General features: G+C 45.4%; 1 protein-coding gene across 2 annotated transcripts in view; it reads right to left on the bottom strand.

The window, feature by feature from the left end:
- The window catches only part of LOC122552310 (intercellular adhesion molecule 4-like), a 118,103-nt gene that overhangs the window by 37,520 nt on the left and 54,888 nt on the right, over nucleotides 1–25,695 (bottom strand). The window contains exon 1 of one of the 2 annotated variants that reach the window (XM_043695046.2): nucleotides 2,662–2,862. The exons of the other annotated variant lie outside the window; for it this stretch is intronic. Within the exon in view, the coding sequence (XP_043550981.1) occupies nucleotides 2,662–2,665 (4 nt within the window). The 5' untranslated portion in view covers nucleotides 2,666–2,862. Of the gene's footprint in view, nucleotides 1–2,661; nucleotides 2,863–25,695 lie in introns of those variants that run through there. 2 annotated transcript variants of the gene reach the window in all.

The raw sequence follows: 25,695 nt of genomic DNA, 5'->3' as shown, positions 1-25,695 counted from the left end.
TAAACATTGAGTAGTGACCTAATACTCTAAATTACAAAACAAGACATCCCTTATTAGCATGTCAGCACACTGGAAAACCCTACACACATTTATCCTTTATATCATTCTCTATAGAATTACATTCTTAACGCAAGGCAATTAAAATTATTCCCAATTTTATTCTTCCTAGGTCTTTTCAGAAATCCCAAGCAGTGCATAATTTCAGTGATTCCTTCCTCTGCTGCATCAGAACAAATTTTCCAATGTCCTCAAATTTCCATGGATTCTGTCTCTTCAACCATACTCTCACTTGCATTCTGAGCAGAGGTGAAGACGGAAGCAAAAGTCTTTTACACACCACGAACCATGGTAATTGCTGTCACACTCTCTCTTTCCAAGTGTGACCTTCGCAGAGCCATTAAGTGAGCCAACGACCAATACTGATCCAAACTAGAGACCTAGTCAGGCACCTGGTGACTACGGCAAGGACTGAATGACTTCACAGGTTCTAAAAAGAGACAGTGCTAGATAGTAGACGATGTCACATCCCTCCCAGATTGTCTCATGGCCTTCTATGCTCGCTTTGAGTAGAATTTTGGCGGAGAGGTAACACCTATTCCGACATGTTTTGACAAACCTATCCCAACAATCACTGCATCAGAGGTCAGATCAGTTTTCCTTCATGTGAATCCAAGAAAAGCGATGGGACTAGACAGAGTACCAGGCCATGCACTCGGAGCATGCACAGATCAACTGGCAGAGGTCTTCTCGGACATCTTCAACCTCTCCCTGCAGCAGGCCACTGTCCCTGCCTGTTTCAAGAGGCCAACATCATCCCTGTGCCTCAGAAGGCTCATGCAGCATGTCTCAATGACTACCGCCCAGTGGCCCTAACTTCGGTGGTTATGAAGTGCTTTGAAAGGCTAGTCATGGCATTAATCAACTCCAGCCTCCCCACTACACTTGACCCACTCCAATTTGCCTATCGGATCAACAGATCCATGTCAGATGCCATATCATTTGCCCTTCACGCTTCCCTAGAACATCTTGACACCAAGGACAGCTAAGTAACAATCTTACTCTTTGACTACAGTGCAGCCTTCAACACTATTATCCCCTTGAGACTGATTATTAAACTTAGTGATCTCGGACTGAGCCCCACTCTCTACAACTGGATCATCAGTTTCCTGACCCACAGGCCACAATCAGTGAGGCTTGGGACAATATTTCATCTTCACTAACACTCAACACTGGAGCCTCCCAGGGGTGCGTACTCAGCCCCCTACTGTATTCACTGTGTACCCATGACTGTGTCGCCAAATACCAGACTAATGCCATTTAGAAGGAAAATCACGTTTCGGGCAAAAGCATCCTGATGAAGGGCTTTTGCCTGAAACGTCGATTTTCCTGCTCCTCGGATGCTGCCTGACCTGCTGTGCTTTTACAGCACCACTCTAATCTTGACTCTCATCTGCAGCATCTGCAGTCCTGACTTTCACCTAATGCCACTTACAAGTTGACTAATGACACCACCATAGTCTGTCGAATCTCAGATGACGATGAAACAGATTACAGACAGGAGGTGGAAGACCTGGAAAAATGGTGCACTGAGAACAACCTAGCTCTCAAAGCTGGCAAAACCAAGCAACTCATTATTGACTTTCAATAGGATGTTACTCATTCCCCCCTACACATTAACAGCACAGAGGTGGAACGAGTGGAGACTGTCAAGCTACTGGGTGTGGTCATCTACAACAAGCTTTCTTGTTGGATGTGGACGATTTGGTTACAAAGGCCCAACAACAGCTCTTCTTCCTCAGGCAGCTGAGGAAATTGGACATAATGGTGAATACCCTTGCCAACATTTATAGGTGCGCCATCGAGAGCATTCTGTCTGGATGTATCACTACCTGGTATGGCCACTGTACCATTCAAGATCAGAGACGGTTACAGAGAGTGGTGAACTCGGCCCAGATAATCACAAAAGCCAACCTCTAATTTACAGAATCCATCTACCAGGCCTGCTGTCAAGGAAAGGCCACCAGCATTCTCAAAGATCCATCCCATCCTGGCAATGCTTTTCTACAACCTCTACCATCGGGGAGAAGGTACAGAAGCCTGAACCCATGCACCAGCCGGTTTTGTAACAGTTTCTACCCTACTGTTGTTAGAATACTGAATGGACCCACAAACTCTTAACATTCACCTGTACCTGTGTTTTGTTTCTGCCGCTGTTTACCTATTATTTACTCATCCAGGCTACTTAACTCTGTGATCTGTCTGTATTGCTTGCAAGACAAAGCTTTTCACTGTGCCTTTGTACACGTGACAGTAAATTCAATTCTTTATCTATATATTGTATATATGTGCCTCTCCCTCTCTCTGGGACTTTCTCTGTGACCCTTTTTCTCTCTCTTTGGGATTCTCTCTGGTGCAATCTCTCTCTCTAGGGTTTTTTTAATCAGAGTGCTTGGAGTTCATAGGACAGCACATAGATGAAAATTACAGCCTCTTTTTGTGTTCGGGTGTGAAAGATCTTACTTTCAGTAATCTTTGACCTGGATCCCTATCCCTCTGGTAATCATCAACTGACCTTTTGCCAGACAGACTCCAATAGAGTTTCACACGATCCTCCCTTTTGAAAGTGTTCTGTTTGATGTTAAATTAAAAGAGATAACTTACACATGGCCTTCTTTTAAAACCTCATATGTAATGTTTGTAACACAAATCTGAAAGTCGGCCTCGGAACACATTAGCAATTTTCCGGTATCTATTGCAGCACAAGCGACAGCAATCCTCAGGAAATCTCCAGGGCCCGCTGCAGAAGGAAAAGTGAGGAGCTGAGGGCCACATAGCACTGAGGTACAATAAGAAATGATTACATGGAACAGCAAAAAGCCACTGGCACATGTGCAGACCAGCCCAGTGATGTCAGCAACCACCACAAACATCCAAGAGGTGACTGTGCGAGTGCTGCTGACTACGTTGCACCTTCTGTGGTACAGGAGGGTTCACTGATTCAAATGTCATTGAATGTCAATGTGGTTGGATTCTCTCTTGTCAGACATGGTCATTATCTTGCTCTTGTATGATGTAAATGTTATCAGTCCAAACCTGGATCAATATTGACCAGGTCACATTTGAACATGGATTGCTTCAGTATGTGAGGAATCAGGAATGGTGCTAAACATTGTACAATCATTGGCCAACACCCCCACCTTATGATGAAAGGAAGGTCATAGATAAAGCAGCTGAAGTTGGTTGGACCAAGGACACTACCCTGAGGAACACGTGCATCTCCTGCAAACCAGGGGATGTTTTTGGAAAAGGAAATGAGAAGAATCTTCTGATCAGCAAGAATCAACTCAACAAATCTTGTGAAAAAAGACAACTGAATAACTTTCTCAGTTTTCCCTGTGTCCATGTTTCTTTCCTTACTCTGTTTATTTTTGTGTGTTCGGGGGAGTTTATAAGGCAATATATGCAAATGGTTGATAAACTGTTCACCTGTACCTACAGTATAATAACTTGCAAGAAATAGTAACTCCTGTGAACAATAGAAACCTCTTCCATGCTTTTCATTAGTCTCGGTCTGACAGTCAAGTATCTTGGGGAATGTCATGGAATAAGTGGAGCGTTATTGCTGTTGCACTAGTTCATGGAGTTGTGACAATATTGTCTAAAAACTAGGTAAATCAGAATACAATATACTGTATACTGAAACATTAGGCACCGAAAGATAGAACTGGAACCTGATGTTCATACGGACTTTATTAGGTTTTTATTCGCAGTGATAAATATCACAAATACCCAGCCACGTGATAGAGTGAGGGTGGGGTCTTGTGGTGAAATGGTAATTTCCATATCTCTGGAAGGTCCATGTTCAAAGTCCCATTTGACCTAGAGATGTGCAATAATATGTCAAACAGATTAATTAAAAATCATTTTCTTTCATCTCCAAAACCAAGAGTGGTACTATCACTCTGAGAACAAGTGACTGTGGAGTAAATATCCACCTTCTGAACATCACTAATCATTCACTCAATATACACCCAACACAAATCCAATGTCTCTTTAAACAAACAGCTTGCACTGTAGCTCTTTAAAGATTAAAACTTCAATTATTTATTTCTTAACATTCTCCATTTGAGTGGAGTAACTTTTAAAGAGTTTAAAAGGAAGCAACAAATAGCGAACTCAGTGGGAGAGGGGGAAAGAGATTCTAAGAAGAGAGCTGACCTCTGTACACAAGGGGATAGGCACCATGTTGCTGTGTACATTCGGCTAAAGGCAGCAGATAACTTGGTCTAATTTATGAATTACTTCATGGAACACATGTATTTCTGATTAGTCCAGCATTTATTGCCTATTCCTAACTTTCCTTGGAAAGATAATGCTCAGTCACTTTCATGAAGTGACAGTGAAGAAATACAATACATTCCCAGGTCAGGATGGTGCAGAGTATGGAGTGGTAGTGTTCCTTTGTACTTGTTGCTTTTAGTTCCCAATAGAAGTCATTGGTTTAAGATGTTCTGTCGAAGGAGTCATGGTGAGATGTTGCAGTGCTTCCTGTGGAATATGCACACTACAGCCACAATATCTTGGTGGGAGAAGGATTGGGTGTTTTAGGTGCAGATGTGATACCAGTCAGGTGACTGCTTTGATCTGGATGGTGTGAAGCTTCTTGAGTGTTGTTGAAGCTGCACCCATCCAGGGAAGTGGGGAATATTCCATCACACTCCTGAGTTGTGCCTTGTAGATCATGGACAGGCTTAGGGAAGTTGGGAAGTGAGTTACATGCCTGCACTATTCCGACCCTCTGACCTGCTCTTGTAACCACTGTATTTATACAGTTAGTCCTGTTAATCCCCGGGACATTGATATGGGGTATTCAGTGATTGTAATGCCACTGAATGTCAATGTAGTTGGTTCTCTTGTTGAACCTGTTCATGATTTTGCTGTTGTATGATATAAATATTACTTACCAGTTACCTGTCCAAGTCTGGATAGTTTCCAGAATTTTACTGCATTACGACATGGATGGGTTCAGGATCTGAGTCATTGGGAATAGTGCTGACCATTGTGTAATCATTGGCAAACACCCCCAATTCTGACCTCACGATGGAGAGAAGGTCAATGATGAAGCAGCTGAAGATAGTTGGGACTCAGACACTAACCTGAGGAACTCCCCTGAAAGATGTCCTGGAGCTGAGATGATTGATCTTCAGCTACCAAAATGATAACAACCTGCAGTTAGTTTGATTGCTGCTTGGGAGCTCCCTGTGAAGTGTCTAAGGGAAGACATCAGTTAAGGGAAGACATCTCCCCCCAGGGTAGGGACCCAATGGTTGGAGCTGTTCCTGAGGCCAGAAGCCTCCCCGAAAGAAATGATGATTTCCATGAAGACTTTGTATGTGAAACAGATGGATTGTCAGCTCAAACAGAAATTCATATGTCTGACAATGGAGATGTGACTACAAGGAAACCAAAGCAGGGACCTCAATATCTACCACAGAGTCTGTCACAGGAGCTGATGGTAACTTCAACCAGTAGATCACCAATACCTCAGACAAGGGGTGAGGTTGAGAAGGAGGATCCTTGATGATAACCTCAGCTTGGTCTGGAATTGAACCCAGTGGTTTCACTATGCATTAGGAGCCAATTATTCAGCCAACTGAGCTAACCAACTCCCGTCATATAAGAATTTTGCTGTGGAACACTAAGAATCTGTCCTCATTTGACACTCGGTGGACCATGGTGAGCAGTGGAATACCCAACAAATTGCTCGCTCTCAAAATCACGAGCACCGATAGCTCACAGCAATCCTGCTTGTGATGGCATCCAGAGGAAGGCCAGGACGCTAGGAAGAGATAGTGGGGTGGCTCAGTTCATTTAGCAGATTAATACTGTCACAACAATTACCTTTGCTTCAAATTCAAGATGTGGGATGAGTTCGTGTGGAACTAAGAAAACCACCCAAAGCCGATTCTCCCGTTAGTCAGTTCAGAGGCAGCTTTGTTTAAATGAGGGAGGGGGAGTGATCTCTCAAAGCTCAATGGCCAATCAGAGCCCTTCCAGTCTGAGAGGAGCAGCAGCCTAAATGAAAGGTAAGTAGCAGAGAGGATGCTTTAACATGGAGACATCATCTCCTCCAAAACTTTATAAAACTTAAAAAAAATGACTGCAGTCAGCCCACTTTTGGGACAGATGGGGAGAGACAGAACATAATCAAAGGCTGCTGCTATACTCAAGCAGACAGGGCTCCCCAGGACTTGAGACTTGCCAAGCCTTACACACTCACCTCCCCCCCACCCCCCAACACCCACATGGCTGTTGTATGGCGATATTCATAACATAAGAACCTAAGAACCAGGAGCAGGAGTAGGTCATCTGGCCCCTCGAGCCCGCTCTGCCATTCTATAAGATCATGGATGATCTTTTTGTGAACTCAGATCCATTTACCTGCGCGCTCCCTGTATCCCTTAATCCCTTCACTGTTCAAAAAGATATCTATCTTAGCTTTAAAAACATCTACTGAAGAAGCATCAACTACTTAATTAGGCAGGGAATTCCACAGATTAACAACCCTCTGGGTGAAGATGTTCCTTCTCAATTCAGTCCTAGATTTGCTCCCTCCTAATTTTGAGGTTATGCCCTTTTGCCCTAATTACACCTGCCAGTGGAAATATCCTCTCTACTTCTATCTTATCTATTCCCTTCATAATTCTTCTAAATTCCAATGAATACAATCCCAGTCTGCTCAGTCTCTCCTCATAAACCAAACCCCTCAACTCCGGAATCAACCGAGTGAACCTCCTCTGTACCCCCTCTGGTGCCAGTCCATCCTTTCCTCAAGTAAGGAGACCAAAACCACACACAGTACTCCAGGTGTGGCCTCACCAGCACCCTCTACAGCTGCAGCATAACCTCCCTGCTTTTAAACTCAACTCCTTTAGCAATGAAGGACAAATTCCATTTGCCTTCCTAATTACCTGTTGTACCTGCAGACCAACCTTCTGTGATTCATGCACAAGGACACCCAGGTCCCTCTGCAGAGCAGCATGCTGCAACTTTTTACCATTCAAATAATAATCCTTTTTACTGTTACTCCTACCCCAACGAACGACTTCACATTTATTAACATTGTATTCCATCTGCCAGATCTGTGCTCACTACATTCGAGCCTAGCTTAGCCTAGCCCTGGTTATCTGCAAAATCCTGTCATCGGCTGCGTAGGTTCCTAATGCTGTGTTACGATTGGCTATGAGCAGGCATACCACTGATCTCATATCCATAAACATGGGAGCTAGACATCCCCTGCCCATCCAGACCCTTGCCTTGTACTGGCCCTGATGAAAATCCATTGGAAATTCATGTTGACTCTGAAATGAACAGGTTAACTCTCAAAGGGTATGGACTCCGTTTCTGTAATAATTGGCCTTTTCCCATTACAATAAAGTTCTAAGGAAGCAATGTTTATCAAGTGAGCATATGAACAGTCATTAAGGAGTGACTACATTTATCTTGTTTCACAGATGCAGGTCAAGGTTTGTGTTGGCTTTTTGAGATCCTTATTTCCTGAAATACTGTCATTTCCTGGCATCTGAGATGTGCTTAATCTAATCAAGTCATCATCATGTTAAAAATGACTAAAAGTGCCTTGGCTTGTTAAAGGTTGCTATAGTGCTGTGACACAATATTGATAGTTATCTATTATTAACTACAGTAGAAACATTAATTAATATTGAACAACCCATTGTCAAGTCAAGCAGCCAACTGGTTTGGCTAGAAACCCTGTTTAATCCTGAAGTGTGAATATTTATAAACTTTATAGGAGGATGGAAACATAGCCATTGCCTGCATTGTCTGGGCTGTTTCTTTGGAAGGGTGATATCATTATCTTCACACTCTTAAAAATGTTTCCTTTCAAATATGCATTCAAATCTCTATTATTGCTGAATCCCCTTTCAGACAGTATATTCTTACCTCAAAAGGAAAAGGGTCTCTTCAATTCACCGGAATTTCTTGCCAATTGCTTTGACTAGAAAAGTTTGGAATAAGTTGAGAAGTTATATTTTGTTGATCCAAAGGTTCCTTCAGTGCCGGCAAGCGTCATGACCTCACTGGTGGACTGATGCTACAGTGCCACCCAGCCCAGTGACTTTATCATTAGGTCAACAGCACAATATCTCTAGTATAGGGTCAGCTGTTCCTCATACATCTGCCCCCAGGAGGCATGCTGAATAAGTTACTGAAACAGGAAATATGCTGAGGAAGCTATCGAAATAGTTTGGAGAAGCTGAAGGAGCAAAGTAGCTTCCTTCTCACCTCCCAAATTTCACCAACACCATCCCCTCAGTCCATCCCCATCACCATCCCCTCAGTCTGTCCCCATCACCATCCCCTCAGTCCGTCCCCATCACCATCCCCTCAGTCCGTCCCCATCACCATCCTCTCAGTCCGTCCCCATCACCATCCCCTCAGTCCGTCCCCATCACCATCCCCTCAGTCCATCCCCATCACCATCCTCTCAGTCCGTCCCCATCACCATCCCCTCAGTCCGTTCCCATCACCATCCCCTCAGTCCGTCCCCATCACCATCCCCTCAGTCCGTCCCCTCAGATAGATAGTTTGTCAGTATCTCTCTCTTTCACTAATCAATGTTCCTGACTGGTGAGTTGCTTGTCAGTTCTTGTTGAGAACTGGCAGGTCACCAATTTCAGTTTCGGTTCTCGTTTACTGTGAGGATATGAGGTAAGCCTCATTTCTGGGAAGGAACTTGCATCAGTTCTACATTGTTTCAGTTCATTAAGAAGTGGTACCCTTCCACAATATGCTTATGCAGCATGGTGATATTTACTGAGTGAGAACTCAGGCTGTTTAATGTAGGCACAAACATCTAAGCCATGTCAGCAGCTTTCTGCAGGATACCTTCCTTCAGGGTCATACTCTCTAAGCAGCTCAGGCAGAGGACTACATGGCTATATACTTACATGGCTATATACTTACATGGCTGCATCGATTTGTTGAACAGTTTCAGTTGGAATCAGATAAGTGGCAACCCCAGTCCTGCCTGAGAGCTCAGCTCAGTGTGCTCCAGGTCACAGAATTACATCAGTTTTGCAATGCAGATACAAGCCCTTGGGCCTAACTGGTCCATGCTGGTGTCTTTACCAAGCCTTCTCTCACCTGACCTCAACTCGCAGATTTGAATTACCTGCCAAACACTTTGACAGAATTCAAAGACCTGGCTGGGCCTTTGACCTAAAGTACTTAAGGAGTTCTCAGCCAGCTACACCAATGAGCAAAGTGTAAGATATTTCCTATGGGAAACATGCCGCAGTCACTTTGTATATGATACTAATGCATGTTTGGGTTTAAAACAATGCATTTATATTGCAGAGAACAAAAAAAACTGTTCTAATTTTATTTCAGCTTACAAAAGATAGTCAGAGATGCAGCCCAATCATAGAATCCCTACATAGAAGCAGACCATTCAGCCCATCGAGTCCAACCAACCATCCCACCCAGACCCACCTCACTACCCTATCCCTGTAACCCTGCATTTTCCATGGTTAATCCACCTAACCTGCACATCCCTGAACACTATGGGCAATTTTCCGTGGCCAATCCACTTAACTTGCCCATCTCTGAACTGTGGGAGGAAACCAGAGCACCCGGAGGAAACCCACACAGACATGGGGAGAATGTGCAAACTCCACCCAGACAGTCGCCCGAGGGTGGAATCGAACCCTGGTACTGTGATGCAGCAGTGCTAACCACTGAGCCACTGTACGCCCGCAAATATGATATATTTTTAAAATCTATCTTTAAGTGCAAGCTAAAGTCAAGACCAGGCACACTGAGTTGCAAAATAACCAAACGTGAGTCTTGAGCTGAAATGCTCACTTAACTCTCATTTCACACAAAATGTAACAACAGCAACTTCTTGTTAGTGTCTGTGTTCATCTATGACCTAAATAGCCCACAGTGAATTCAGACACAAATTTGTCCATCCACACCAACAACATCTGATTTGCAAGCTAATGTCCATTTGAGAAAGCAGATACCTCATCCAATCAGGCTCCAGTGTAGTGAGAAGTTGCACAAAGAATGCAGCTTCATCTGTCAGGTCACAACTATCTCAGGGGCACTTCCTTCCTACATTGTGCAAGGATATTTCCTCAATGTTAAGCTGTTGGAAACTCTGAAGGGTGAGCTGTTCCAGCATCAGCTTGTTTGTGACTGACATCATCTTACAGCACAAATGGCTGACTTTTCCTCAAGATTCACCATTCCAGTATATTCTGTATGACTGGTAGAAACAGAAATGTCACATTTTGCATCATTTAACTTGATGTCGATATGGGTTGTTTTGGTGCTTACAATATTCTACAATCATGCAACCAAAACATATCTTTAACCTCAATCTCTGCCAATCTCAACAAAATACATCAATGTTTCAATGGGCTGATGGGGTCAATGCAGAAAGGATAGTTCCCTGGGCTGGTGGGAGGGGACAGGAGGAGGGGGCTAATCAGGAAGATGGCACACAGGCTCAGAATACAAAGTAGGTCATTTATAACTGAGATGAGGAGGGGCTTCATCACTCTGAGACTGGTGAATCATTCCAAGTCTGTACCTCAAACAGCTACGGAAGCTCAGCCATTGAGCCTCTCAGAGTGTTATCAGTCATGGGAATTCCTTTCCTCAGTGGGTGCACAATATTCCAACATTTTAAGCTATGGATAGGTCGATTCTTGATTATCAAGGGTATGAAAAATTATCGGGGGTATACCAGAATGGAGAGTTGAGGTCAAAATTAAGATTAGTTGAGATTGTGTGGAACAGGAGGTGATGAAATAAGTACCCAGCCCCTGACCTGCACTCCTGACATGTGACACTAGGCACTTCAGTGATAGTAACATCTTGAATGTCACGGGGAAGTGGTTAGTGGTTAGGAAATGGTCATTGCCTGGCATTTGTATGGCATGAATGTTACTTGCCGTTTGTCAGTCTAAGCCTGGATATTGTCCAGATTTTGTTGCATTTGAGCATGAACTGCTTCATTACCTGAGGAGTCGGAAGTGGTGCTGAACATTGTGCAATCATCAGTGACCATTCCCACTTCTGACCTTATGATGAAGGGAAGATCATTGATGAAGCAGCTGAAGATGGTTGGGCCGAGGACACCACCCTGAGGAACTTCTGCAGAGATATCCTGGAGCTGAGATAACTGAACTCCAACAACCACAACCATCTTCCTATGTCGAAAAGTGTGGTGCTGGAAAAGCACAGCAGGTCAGGCAGTATCCGACGAGCAGGAGAATCGACGTTTCAGGTATGAGCCCTTCATCTGGAATATGTGTTAGGTATGACTCTAACCACTGGAGAATTTGCCCCCGATACTCATTGATTCCAGTTTTGCTCGGGCTCCTTGATGCCCCACTTGGTTGAATGCAGCCTTGATACCAAGGACTGTCACTCTCATCTCCCCTCTGGAATTCAGCTTTTTTGTCCATGTTTGAACCAAGGGTGTGATGAGGTCAGGAGCTGAATGGCCCTGGTGGAACCCGAACTGGGCATCACTGAGCAGGTTATTGCTGAGCAGCTGCTGCTTGATAGCACAGTTGATGACACCCTCCATCACTTTACTGATGATCGAGAGTAGACTGATGGAGTGGTAATTGGCTTGCGTTTAGTATACAGGATGTACCTGGAAATTCTTCCATGTTGTCACGTAGATGCCAATGTTGTAACTATACTGAAACATCTAGGCTATGGGAGAGGCAAGTTCTGGAGCACAAATCTTCAGTACTATTGCTGGAATGTTGTCAGGGCCCATTGCCTTTGCAGTATCCACTCCATCCAACTCTTTGATATCATGTGGAATAAATCGAATTGGCTGCAGACTGGTATCTGTGATGCTGGAAATCATTGGATGAGGCTGAGATGGATCATCCACATAGTACTTCTGGCTAAAGATTCCTGGAAATGCTTCTGCCTTGTCGCTTGAACTGATGTGCTGGACTCTTCCATCATTGAGGATGGGGATATTTGCAGAGCCTCCTTCCCCAGTGAATTGTTTAACTGTCCTCCACCATTCACAACTAGATGTGGCAGGACTGCACAGCTTAGATTTGATGCATTGCTCAAATATGTGAGCGACGCCCCTTCCAGAGCAGTCTGAGTTCGATTAGGACAAAGGTGGAACACAAAGGTTGTTTCATGAGTTTTCATGATAGACAGTGGCAACAGCATTTATTTGGGTGGACATAGTGTTATTCAAACTGAACCCAACTTCATGAGTCGCTAACTTCATGAGTGCAACTGAGTTTCAGAGTCAGACTCTGCATGGAATGAAGTGGCCAAACCATTGTGTGGTTTTTGTAACTGATTCTCCACAAGGTTTCCACATACGTTGTGAAGGATTCCTTCACTTTTGTAAAGATTACTGTATACAAGATTTACATATTGAAAGCAATCACACGTCCATGTGCTGCTCTGAAATTGTAGCTTCATCCCACTGAAAGGATCCATTGCCATTTGCACTATGCCTCAGTATAGTGGCAATTTAAATGTGTCATCTGTACCTCAAACTGTTCTCAAGAAATGGTGTTCTGGCATTGGACATCCATATCTCAAATAATTTAGACTGGATGACAAATTATACTGTAAATCAACTGAAAATAATAAGTTAGAAGAAGTAGTTAGAAGGGCAGCACAGTGGCTCAATGGTTAGCACTGCTGCCTCACAGCACCAAGGTTCCAGGTTCGATTCCAGCCTTGGGTGACTGTCTGTGTGGAGTTTGCACATTCTCCCCATGTCTGTGTGGGTTTCCTCCGGGTGCTCCGGTTTCCTCCCACAGTCCAAAGATGTGCAGGTCAGATGAACTGTCCATGCTAAATTGCCCGTAGTGTTAGGTGCATTAGTCAGAGGGAAATGGGTCTGGGTGGGTTACTCTTCTGCGGGTCGGTGTGGACTGGTTGGGCCGAAGGGCCTGTTTCCACACTGTAAGGAATCTAATCTAATCTAATCACTGCAATGTATTTGAGCATGCTAAAAGCACATGTCTTAATCGACAGCACTGTTTGATGTAGGAGTAAAAGAATTTGTACACACATTGCACAGTTTTCAGGGTAAGACCCTCTCCAATCAGAATCATCCTGCCTGCTCTGATAACTGTGTTAGGCAGGTGTCAGTTCACACCAATGATGGCCTCATCAGTCAAAACTCTCGTCATGTTGTGTCAAACAGAATCTCTTATCTCGTCTGCTTTGTGCCTGATGTTACAAGACATACAGCTTTGACTGCTTGTTTTCTTTGAACAAATGTTGAAGCTCTGTACTACAAAGCAATTACTGAAAATGAAACAGCTTCAAGGAGAGACACACTGGGAGAAAAATGACAAAAATAAAGAAGTTCACAAATTCCACATTGGTCCTTGTGTTTCCCTTTAACTAGTTCACAGGAGTGAAAGTAGGCCTGAAAATGGGTCATTCTGAGGAAGTTCAAAATCCCCAGCTACCATGCTGCAGATCTACTGAAATTAATTAAAGTTCACAAGTCTATCTTTAACAAAGAGAGAAGTTGGAGGGTCTGGGTATTTCCACTGCTTGACTTGTTTGTGGCTGAGTGAGTGGTTATGCTAACATGGTATGTGCTGGATATAAGTTTGTTACTCAAGGAAAGTGTCAGTTTGCTGGGAAGAAAGTAATAACTCATGAATGAAAACCCCGGTCTTCCCTAATTACCAATCAACTTTACAAGATGTGTCCAATCAATATAAACAACATCTCTTTATTTTTTGTTTTTTTGCACACATTGCTGCAAAGGGCTGGAGAGCCCAAGGCACTGAGTGTATTTAATTTTTTTTTTTCTTTTTAACCCCCACACTACCACCTAAGTGCGGTAGTGCTTATTTTGACAACATCTCTTTATTCCCACAATTAAGTTTGACAAGGCAGGATCAAATCACTCATTCCACTCTCAGATAGGACATTTCACTGTAATAGGCACTGAGGACACATTACAAGTTTGCCAATCCCCAGGCTCCAATTAAAATCATTCAATCTTTAAGGAAATGCAGTTTGATTGAAATTAGAACATGACTAACATCTAAGTGGAGAGTAATGTTTTTATTCAGGAACAGCTGGAATTTCCACAAATGGGAACATCTTCAACATGACAAATATCCGTTTAGTCTCTTTTGCAGCTGGCTTAAATGAATGTTTTATAGACAGAATACAATTTGACTGTAACGAGTCATCTTCCTGCAGTCTTGAACCAGTATAAAGCAGGATCTCTCTGAGACAGGAGCCAGTATAAAGCAGGATCTCCCAGACAGGAACCAGTGTAAAGCAGGATCTCTCCGAGACAGGAGCCAGTGTAAAGCAGGATCTCTCCGAGACAGGAGCCAGTATAAAGCAGGCTCTCCCAGACAGGAGCCAGTATAAAGCAGGATCTCTCTGAACAGGAGCCAGTGTAAAGCAGGCTCTCCCTGAGACAGGAGCCAGTGTAAAGCAGGCTCTCCCTGAGACAGGAGCCAGTGTAAAGCAGGCTCTCTCTGAGACAGGAGCCAGTGTAAAGCAGGCTCTCTCTGAGACAGGAGCCAGTGTAAAGCAGGCTCTCTCTGAGACAGGAGCCAGTGTAAAGCAGGCTCTCCCTGAGACAGGAGCCAGTGTAAAGCAGGCTCTCTCCCAGAGAGGAATCAGTGTAAAGCAGGCTCTCTCTGAGACAGGAGCCAGTATAAAGCAGGCTCTCTCTGAGACAGGAGCCAGTGTAAAGCAGGCTCTCCCAGACAGGAGCCAGTGTAAAGCAGGCTCTCTCTGAGACAGGAGCCAGTGTAAAGCAGGCTCTCTCTGAGACAGGAGCCAGTGTAAAGCAGGCTCTCTCTGAGACAGGAGCCAGTGTAAAGCAGGCTCTCCCTGAGACAGGAGCCAGTGTAAAGCAGGCTCTCCCTGAGACAGGAGCCAGTGTAAAGCAGGCTCTCTCTGAGACAGGAGCCAGTGTAAAGCAGGCTCTCTCCCAGAGAGGAATCAGTGTAAAGCAGGCTCTCCCTGAGACAGGAGCCAGTGTAAAGCAGGCTCTCCCTGAGACAGGAGCCAGTGTAAAGCAGGCTTTCTCCCAGAGAGGAATCAGTGTAAAGCAGGCTCTCCCTGAGACAGGAGCCAGTGTAAAGCAGGCTCTCCCTGAGACAGGAGCCAGTGTAAAGCAGGCTCTCCCTGAGACAGGAGCCAGTGTAAAGCAGGCTCTCCCTGAGACAGGAGCCAGTGTAAAGCAGGCTCTCTCTGAGACAGGAGCCAGTGTAAAGCAGGCTCTCTCCCAGAGAGGAGCCAGTGTAAAGCAGGCTCTCTCCCAGAGAGGAGCCAGTATAAAGCAGGCTCTCTCTGAGACAGGAGCCAGTATAAAGCAGGCTCTCCCAGACAGGAGCCAGTGTAAAGCAGGCTCTCCCAGGGAGGAGCCAGTGTAAAGCAGGCTCTCTCTGAGACAGGAGCCAGTGTAAAGCAGCCTCTCTCTCAGAGAGGAGCCAGTGTAAAGCAGGCTCTCTCTGAGACAGGAGCCAGTATAAAGCAGGCTCTCCCAGGGAGGAGCCAGTGTAAAGCAGGCTCTCTCTGAGACAGGAGCCAGCGTAAAGCAGGCTCTCTCTGAGACAGGAGCCAGTGTAAAGCAGGCTCTCCCAGGGAGGAGCCAGTGTAAAGCAGGCTCTCTCTGAGACAGGAGCCAGTGTAAAGCAGGCTCTCCCAGGGAGGAGCCAGTGTAAAGCAGGCTCTCTCTGAGACAGGAGCCAGTGTAAAGCAGGCTCTCTCCGAGACAGGAGCCAGTATAAAGCAGGCTCTCCCAGGGAGGAGCCAGTGTAAAGCAGGCTCTCTCCGAGACAGGAGCCAGTATAAAGCAGGCTCTCTCCGAGACAGGAGCCAGTGTAAAGCAGGCTCTCTCTGAGACAGGAGCCAGTGTAAAGCAGGCTCTCTCTGAGACAGGAACCAGTATAAAGCAGGCTCTCTCTGAGACAGGAGCCAGTATAAAGCAGGATCTCTCTGAGACAGGAGCCAGTGTAAAGCAGGCTCTCTCTGAGACAGGAGCCAGTGTAAAGCAGGCTCTCTCCGAGACGGGAGCCAGTATAAAGCAGGCTCTCTCCGAGACGGGAGCCAGTATAAAGCAGGCTCTCTCTGAGACGGGAGCCAGTGTAAAGCAGGCTCTCTCTGAGACAGGAGCCAGTGTAAAGCAGGCTCTCTCTGAGACAGGAGCCAGTGTAAAGCAGGCTCTCTCTGAGACAGGAGCCAGTGTAAAGCAGGCTCTCTCTGAGACAGGAGCCAGTGTAAAGCAGGCTCTCTCTGAGACAGGAGCCAGTGTAAAGCAGGCTCTCTCTGAGACAGGAGCCAGTGTAAAGCAGGCTCTCTCTGAGACAGGAGCCAGTGTAAAGCAGGCTCTCTCTGAGACAGGAGCCAGTGTAAAGCAGGCTCTCTCTGAGACAGGAGCCAGTGTAAAGCAGGCTCTCTCTGAGACAGGAGCCAGTGTAAAGCAGGCTCTCTCTGAGACAGGAGCCAGTGTAAAGCAGGCTCTCTCTGAGACAGGAGCCAGTGTAAAGCAGGCTCTCTCTGAGACAGGAGCCAGTGTAAAGCAGGCTCTCTCTGAGACAGGAGCCAGTGTAAAGCAGGCTCTCCCAGACAGGATCCAGTGTAAAGCAGGCTCTCTCCGAGACAGGAGCCAGTGTAAAGCAGGCTCTCCCTGAGACAGGAGCCAGTGTAAAGCAGGCTCTCTCTGAGACAGGAGCCAGTGTAAAGCAGGCTCTCTCTGAGACAGGAGCCAGTGTAAAGCAGGCTCTCCCAGGGAGGAGCCAGTGTAAAGCAGGCTCTCTCTGAGACAGGAGCCAGTGTAAAGCAGGCTCTCTCCGAGACAGGAGCCAGTATAAAGCAGGCTCTCCCAGGGAGGAGCCAGTGTAAAGCAGGCTCTCTCTGAGACAGGAGCCAGTGTAAAGCAGGCTCTCTCTGAGACAGGAGCCAGTGTAAAGCAGGCTCTCTCTGAGACAGGAGCCAGTATAAAGCAGGCTCTCTCCGAGACAGGAGCCAGTATAAAGCAGGCTCTCCCAGACAGGAGCCAGTGTAAAGCAGGCTCTCTCTGAGACAGGAGCCAGTGTAAAGCAGGCTCTCCCAGACAGGAGCCAGTGTAAAGCAGGCTCTCCCAGACAGGAGCCAGTGTAAAGCAGGCTCTCCCAGACAGGAGCCAGTGTAAAGCAGGCTCTCCGAGACAGGAGCCAGTGTAAAGCAGGCTCTCTCTGAGACAGGAGCCAGTGTAAAGCAGGCTCTCTCTGAGACAGGAGCCAGTGTAAAGCAGGCTCTCTCTGAGACAGGATCCAGTGTAAAGCAGGCTCTCTCCCAGACAGGAGCCAGTGTAAAGCAGGCTCTCCCAGACAGGAGCCAGTGTAAAGCAGCCTCACCGAGACAGGAGCCAGTGTAAAGCAGGCTCTCTCCGAGACAGGAGCCAGTGTAAAGCAGGCTCTCTCTGAGACAGGATCCAGTGTAAAGCAGGCTCTCTCCCAGACAGGAGCCAGTGTAAAGCAGGCTCTCCCAGACAGGAGCCAGTGTAAAGCAGCCTCACCGAGACAGGAGCCAGTGTAAAGCAGGCTCTCTCCGAGACAGGAGCCAGTGTAAAGCAGGCTCTCTCTGAGACAGGATCCAGTGTAAAGCAGGCTCTCTCCCAGACAGGAGCCAGTGTAAAGCAGGCTCTCCCAGACAGGAGCCAGTGTAAAGCAGCCTCACCGAGACAGGAGCCAGTGTAAAGCAGGCTCTCTCTGAGACAGGAGCCAGCGTAAAGCAGGCTCTCTCTGAGACAGGAGCCAGCGTAAAGCAGGCTCTCCCAGGCAGGATAAAGCAAGTTCTCTCAGGCAGGTCTTATGCCCGAAACGTTGACTCTCCTGCTCCTCAGATGCTGTCTGAGCTGCTGTGTTTTTCCAGCCCCACACTTTTTGACTGTCTCTGAGGCAGGTGCTAGTTTTAACTTCACAACCATCCCATCCCTCTAAAAGATATGTTACTGGACTTGCAGACTAATGACTGGAGTTGTAATATAGTGCCATCATTGTAGCTTTGGGAATTTAAAAACAGTCAGTTAAATAAGTCTGGATTTGATCCACAAGTTAGTATCAGTTAAAGCTGATTATTTTGCGAACTCTTTTGGCGGGAAATCCTCTGTCCTGACCTCATCTGTCAATGCCCTGATTTTAAAACAAGTCCTCCCGCTGATCCAAGATCGTGGCAACCTGATAGGTCTGTTGTACTGGGCTCTGCACATAATCCAAGTGAAGTGCTTTCACCTTCCCCTCACTGAATTGAATTGAATTGAATTGAATTTATTGTCACGTGTACTGAGGCACAGTGAAAAGCTTTGTCTTGCGAGCAATACAGATAGATCACAGTGTTAAGTAGCATAGATAGTAAATAATCGGTATTACAATTGTAGGAAATAGGAAACTTAGATCTGCACACAGATCACTAGCTATTTATAAGGAAAATCAGGAAAATAAAGTAAAATAAAGCCCCAAGACCTTTAAAATTAGTATTTAAACAGTTTGGGAAAAGGAAGATGACTATGGGAAAGGGATTGTGAGGATTGTAGCACTCCCTTACAGTATGGGACACACCTCTGGCCGCAGTGCTGATCCCACAGTGGTGCCTTTGAACTCACTGGAACACCAATATTTAGTCTCGGAGTTTGTAAAGCTCAGAGAGAAAATTGAGTCAGCGCTGGTACAAATCTCTGCCATGTTACAAAAGCATAAGCAGGAGATCCAAAAGCTTGACCAATGAGTGGAACCACAGTGTTGGAGGTCGCAGTGGAAAACTCAGAAGGGTTGGAAGGCTAGGTGGGCCTTGCTAGACCAGGTTGACGACCTCGAGAATCAAGGTTGAAGAAAAATCTTACATATAATCGGGCTCCGGGAACACGAAGGAGGTGGAATCTGGTCAGCTTCCTGAAGCAATGGCTCCTGCAGTTCCTGGAGCTGGAAGTCGAGTTGGGCTGGGTGCGTGTGGTGCAAGGCCACCGGATCGCAATATGCAGGTCCAGGTCGGATCAGCGCCCCCGCCCGATCCTAGTGTGACTCCAGTGCTACAAGGAGAAGCAAATAATTATGGAAGCCTCCAAAACAATGGGGAAAGACTCACTGGTCCTGGTATACAAGGGGTCAAAAACGTTCTTTCAAGATTTTTCTGGGGCTGTAATTAGAAAAACAAATCCTTTGATGAAGTCAGGAAAAGATTGAGAGGCCTGAACGTTCAGTACTCTGAGAGGTACCTGGCAGTAATGTGCTTCAGCCATGGAGGGTCTCTTTACAATTTTAACTCATAAGAGAAAGGAAGGGATTTCCCAGACTCTAAAGATGATGGACTGGGTCAAAAAAAAGTCATGGACATTAGTGTATCCTTTTGCTCTCTCCATTTTCTATTTTATATGCCTGGCAATGTTCTGATAATGTATGGGATTGGGGATGGGTTTTTTTTTCTCTTCCTTTCCCTTTCTTGTAATTTTTTATTCATTCTGTTTATTGTCTTTGTTCTCTCCGGGTGTGGAGTGGTCATTTTTTATTAAAGACAAAGCAGTTTGACGTATGGAGGGGACAGGTTGGATGCCAACTTTTAATTTCCATTTGTGTAAATTATAGGTTTCCTTTGTTTCTGTGTGACCTGGGTTTTGGGGCGTGGCTCTAACCGGAAGGAGCCATGATGGTATTAGGGAGGAGGATGAGTGCCCCCTATGGGCAAGGGGGGAAATCTCCAGCTATTTGTTTTCTGCCTAATTTAACAGTAATAATTAGATTCTTTGTTTTGGTAGTGCCTGTAGCGGTAGTTTTTAGATTTTATAAATCCTGTTTTGTCTCCACTCATAGAGTCATAGAGATGTACAGCGTGGAAACAGACCCTTCGGTCCAACCTGTCCATGCTGACCAGATATCCCAACCCAATCGAGTCCCACCTGCCAGCACCCGACCCATATCCCTCCAAACCCTTCCTATTCATATACCCATCCAAATGTCTCTTAAATGTTGCAATTGTACCAGCCTCCATCACTTCCTCTGGCAGCTCATTCCATACATGTACCACCCTCTGCATGAAAAAGTTCCCTCGTAGGTCTCTTTTATATCTTTCCTCTCTCACCCTAAACCTATGCCCTCTAGTTCTGGACTCCCCAACCCCAGGGAAAAGATTTTGTCTATTTACCCTATCCATGCCCCTCATAAATTTGTAAACCTCTCTAAGGTCACCCCACAGCCTTTGACGTTCCAGGGAAAACAGCCCCAGCCTGTTCAGCCTCTCCCTATAGCTCAATTCCTCCAACCCTGGCAACATCCTTGTAAATCTTTTCTGAACCCTTTCAAGTTTCACAACATCTTTCCGATAGGAAGGAGACCAGAATTGCACGCAATATTCCAACAGTGGCCTAACTAATGCCCTGTACAGCCGCAACATGAGCTCCCTGTACTCAATACTCTGACCAATAAAGGAAAGCATACCAAACACTTTCTCACTATCCTATCTACCTGCAACTCCACTTTCAAGGAGCTATGAACATGCACTCCAAGGTCTCTTTCTCGGGGAGGCTGCAGGTTATGGCTAGTTGTTCGTTTAGATGGTGCACCTGGAACATAAAGGGAAGTCACTCACCAGACTAAAGGAAGAAGGTGCTGGAAAAGCACAGCAGGTCAGGCAGCATTCGAGGAGCAGGAAAATCGACGTTTCGGGCAAAAGCCATTCCTGATTAAGGGCTTTTGCCCGAAACGTCAATTGTCCTGCTCCCTGGATGCTGCCTGACCTGCTGTGCTTTTCTAGCACTACTCTAATCTAAACTCTGGTTTCCAACATCTGCAATATGCCTAAAGAAAGAAGGTGCTCTCAAATCTCAGAAAGGAGAGGGTTGATATCACTTTGCTACAATAAACACACTTGAATGATAAGGAACATTTAAAATTACAGCAGCGAGTGTTTGGCAGGGTACTTTATTCATCTTTCAATTCTAAAAGCAGAAAAATGGCTATATTAATACAGAAGAACCTCCCACTCCAGGTAATAGAACAAATTAAGGATGAACATGAGTGGTTTGTTATCCTCAAAGCCTTAACACATGGGGAGGAGTATGGCATCTTGAATGTCTACTGCCTTCCGGCACATCCCCTTAAATTCTTAGTTGATACATTCTCTAAATTGATGGCTTTTTAGGTGCACTGTATGATTATAGGGAGAGTTTTCAACCGTCTTATGGATCTGGAGGTGGTCAGGATGCCAAGGGGTCTCTTGGGTATCTCCCCATAATCCAAGCAGTTGGTGGACTTACGTGGGGAGTTGGAGTTGGTGGACTTACGTGGGGAGTTGGAGTTGGTGGACTTACATGGGGAGTTGGGGTTGGTGGACTTACGTGGGGAGTTGGGGTTGGTGGACTTATGTGGGGAGTTGGGGTTGGTGGACTTACGTGGGGAGTTGGGGTTGGTGGACTTACGTGGGGAGTTGGGGTTGGTGGACTTATGTGGGGAGTTGGGGTTGGTGGACTTACGTGGGGAGTTGGGGTTGGTGGATGTGTGGAGATGAGTCCACTCTAATGGTCGGGATTTTACTTTTTACTCCAACTCGCACAAGTGCCACACAACGATCGATATGTTCTTTGATCCACTGACCTGTCTGGACTTGGTACTACTCTGCAGGATTGGGAATATAGCCATTTCAGACCATGTGGCAATGTACTTGGATGTTAATATACGTGGCACTGGCGTATGGATCCATTTCTTTTGAAAGATAGTAAGTTTATTGAGTACTTTACAAGGAATCTAGGACTTTCTGGGACATTAACACAGGGACAGCCAGTAACCCATCTAAGCTCTGGGAATGACCAAGGCTTATTTAAGGGGCTTAATTATTTCATACTCAGCAACCAGGAAGAGGCAGAGAGGAGAGCAGCAGCGTATACTGAAGGGCTGGCTGAAGGCAGCCAAATCAGCATACTATGATAGACCATCTATGGCTAAGTTACAGCGGCCATGGCACTCCGGCCTGCTCTGAATTCAGTACTCACCCAAGCAGTGAAGAGAGATTTATTGAATATGATGATAAGCCAGGTAGATACTTGGCCAACCTGACCAGGAAGAAGTGTCCCACAATCCATTATGTCCATTAGGGAGCGAACTGGTATTCTCACCCACGAGTCTAAAGTGATTAATGCAATATTTCGGAAATTTTATGCAGAGTTAGATCGGTCAGAGGGTTGTGAGGATGAAATCCTTTTTTGAGAACTTGGACCTCCCAGGTATAACTGTAAAGCAAGCCTCCTTTTTGAATGCGCCTTTAACTAAACAACAGATACAAGGTGCAGTAAGGCAGCTCCAAAGTGGCAAAACACCGGACGGATTTCTGAGCAAGTTCTGTAAGAAGTTCATAAATATGTTGGCTGAGCCAATATTGGGTTATATACAACCATTCACACAGCCCGGACTGCCTTCCGCCTTCTCTTAGGGAAGCCAATATCTCTCTTATTCAAAAGAGAGGGAAAGAATCTGAGGATGGTGCCTCATATAGACCTATCTCATTGTTCAAGGTAGACTTTAAAATCCTGTCTAAAATGTTAGCGTTGAGGCTGGAGAAGGTAGTGCCCTCTGTCATAAAGGAGGACCAGACAGACTTTACTAAGGGTCGTAGTTCTAACAATATCAGGAGAGTGTTGAATATGGTACAGGTATATCAGCAGAGGTCAGTCCCAGGCTTGGTACTCTCCTTAGACGCACAAAAGGCATTTGACTGGGTGAAGTCTTGGACTTTTTGAAGTCCTGAAACATTTTGGCCTTGGGGGAGGGGGGGGGGTCCTTCACCAGGTGGGTAGCAGTGTTGTATAGTGACCCTATGGCAGCAGTCCTTACGAATGGTATAAAATCAGGTAACTGTAGCATTGGGAGAGGTAGCCAACAAGGGTGTCCTCTCTCTCACTGCTGCTGCTATTCACTTTAGTAATCAAACCCCAGGCAGAGGCTATTCGGAAGGACTCTAAAATAGTTGCTCCAAAGGTAGGAATGGGAGAACACAAAATCATACTCTACGCTGATGGTGACCTTCTCTTTCTGGCTGACCCGGAAAAGTCTGTGCCCTGGCTGATACAAAAGATTAATTTATTTGGCACTTTCTTAGGGTATAAAATTAATTTTACAAAATCGGAAGCCATGCCAATGGGGGGCCTGGTAGGAAAACCTGACCTGGAAGATGGAATGTGATTTCCTTTTCGCTGGTCACAAAAAGGTTTTCTGTGTTTGGGTATTTTCATTACCTCATGCTTTTCATCAGTTGTACAGAGACAATTTTGTGCAGTTATTTGAGAAGATAAAACAAGATTTTCAGCGCTGGGAGGGGTTACCAATATCATGGTTAGGTCGGATAGCTCTGATGAAAATGAATGTTCTTCCCTGCCTACTATCCCCCATGAGAATGCTCCCGTTGTTGATGCACAGACGAGAGCTGTGGAGGCTTAATGGCTGGCTTAGATCTTTTATTTGGTGCCGTAGGCATCCTCTCATTCAATTTGCCAAGTTGCAACTCCTACAGGGAATGGGAAGGGGTAGATCTCCCAGACTTTAAACAATACTAAATAAACTCCTATTGTCTATGTGAGTGATTGGGTGTGGAAGGATTCGAGGTCAATATGCCTTGACATTGAGGCCTCCCAGGCAAAATGTTCCCCTTAGCGAGTTTTGAGAAGATTTGTAGCTCAGGTTGAGGTTCTAGATGTAGATTTGCTCGCTGAGCTGGAAGATTCGTTTTCAGACGTTTCGTCACCAGACTAGGTAACATCATCAGTGAGTCTCCGGATAGAGTGTCCCCTCCTTAACTTGCTGTTTATGGCTAGTATGAAATCTGTTGTTGAGCATTGTAAAAGCCTTATTAGAAACACAGTCAAAGTGTGGAGAATGATGTGGCAGGACGCGGGTAATCTATATAAGACCTCACTGTTCACCCCCTTAGTCGGAACACCAGGATTTAGGCCAGATCAATGGATTCCAGCTTTAAAGCATGGGAGGTGAGAGGAGTCTCCTGCTTGGGAGACCTACTTGAGGGAGCGGTCTTAATGTCTTTTGACCAGCTGAGCCATAAATATGGGGCTACTCAGTAGGGACCTCTTTAGCTATTTCCAGATTAGGGATTACATACAGAAAAGGACCACACTCTTGGCTCAGCCCTATAAGTCCGATATGGAACGAAGGGTGCGTCGGTGTGCGGGCACTCTCTCGGTCAGTACCCTTTACCATCTACAAGGAAAGGGGTGCTTTGGAAAGTATGGAAAGACTTTGTGGAGTTTGGAATCAGGAACTGAGCTCTCACTGGAAACATGGGAGGATATCTGGGAGATTGTGAAAATAAAGCACAGGCCACGCAACTAAAGATTCTCCACAGGGCCCATTTGGCCCCAGAGTGGTTAGCAAAATTTAAGAAAGGAGCATCTCCAGGGTGCCCTAAATGTGAAACAAGTACTGGCACATCCTTACACATTGTCTATGTCATGCCACAAGATCCATAGGTACTGGGGTGCCATAGTAAATGAGTTGTAGGGGATCCTGGCAATTGATGTCAAGGCAGATCCAGTATCCCTTCTTCTGGGATTGCCGAATCTGCCTTTGCTAGATGAACACGGGAAGAGAGTATTCAACATTCTCATGTATTGTGTGAGGAAGAGCATTTTAATGAGTTGGATCTCAGAAAACTCTCTAGGTCTCACGGGATGGCGCAGATTAGTGATTGAGCATGTCCCTCCAGACTTTCTTACGAATGTGGTGCACCAGAAAACGGAACTGTTTTATAAGATGTGGCAGCCCTTTATAGATCACATAGACGCGGACTTGTCAGCAATACTGATTAGGGCTTTTGTACAGCCGTGATGGCTGGATTTAGTAGCCTGGGGGCCTTGAGGGGAGGAGGCCTGAATAAATACAGGTATAATAACTAATGTTACAGCTGACAGGAGCTTCGATAGAGGGGAGTTGAGTGGTGTAATTTAATTTCATTTCATTTCATTTAGTTGAATCTAACTTAGGTTAAGTTGGTTTGGTTTAATTTAAGTTAATTTAATCTAATTTGTTAAATTTAATTATTTATTGAATTGTAATGTAGAAAGACTGTTCAGTGTCTTTGAGTCAGTTTTGGCTTGTTTTGTACAGTAGTAGGTAGTTTATTATTCATGTTTTTATGTAAGATTGTTATATTATCTTTTGTACTTTTATAAATTTGTTGAAAAATCAATACCTTTTTCCAAAAAACCAAGTCTTCCCATGCACACTACTACAACACGGATGCTGTGTTTTTGTCGTGTTGGGAATGGTATGTTCTGTGAGTTGATATATCGTGATATATGTAAGTGCTGAAACAGAAACTGAAATTGCTGCAGCAAGTCAGCAGGTCTGGCAGCATCCGGGGAGAGAAGGCAGAGTCAATGTTTCTGAGGAAGGATGACTAGACCCAAAACATTAACTCTGCTTTCTTCCCACAGATGCTGTCAGGCCTACTGCTTTTATTCAGCAATTTCTGTTTTTGGTTCAGATCTCCAGCATCCACAGTTGTTTTATTAAAATGCTGAGGAGTTTCCTGTGAATCACGTGGGTTTGATTTGGCTAGAAAATCCCAATGCTGACGATGGCACTGTGCAGTTGTTACATAAACAAGGCCAATGCTGAACATTACTCTCAGGTCAACAAC

The sequence above is a fragment of the Chiloscyllium plagiosum genome, unplaced genomic scaffold (assembly GCF_037043375.1).
Source record: "Chiloscyllium plagiosum isolate Xiang-an unplaced genomic scaffold, Cpla_swu_hap1 HiC_scaffold_45, whole genome shotgun sequence".
Taxonomy (NCBI): domain Eukaryota; kingdom Metazoa; phylum Chordata; class Chondrichthyes; order Orectolobiformes; family Hemiscylliidae; genus Chiloscyllium; species Chiloscyllium plagiosum.
Note: the sequence above shows the minus strand (reverse complement) of the source record. Positions and strands in the feature narration are given on the sequence as shown.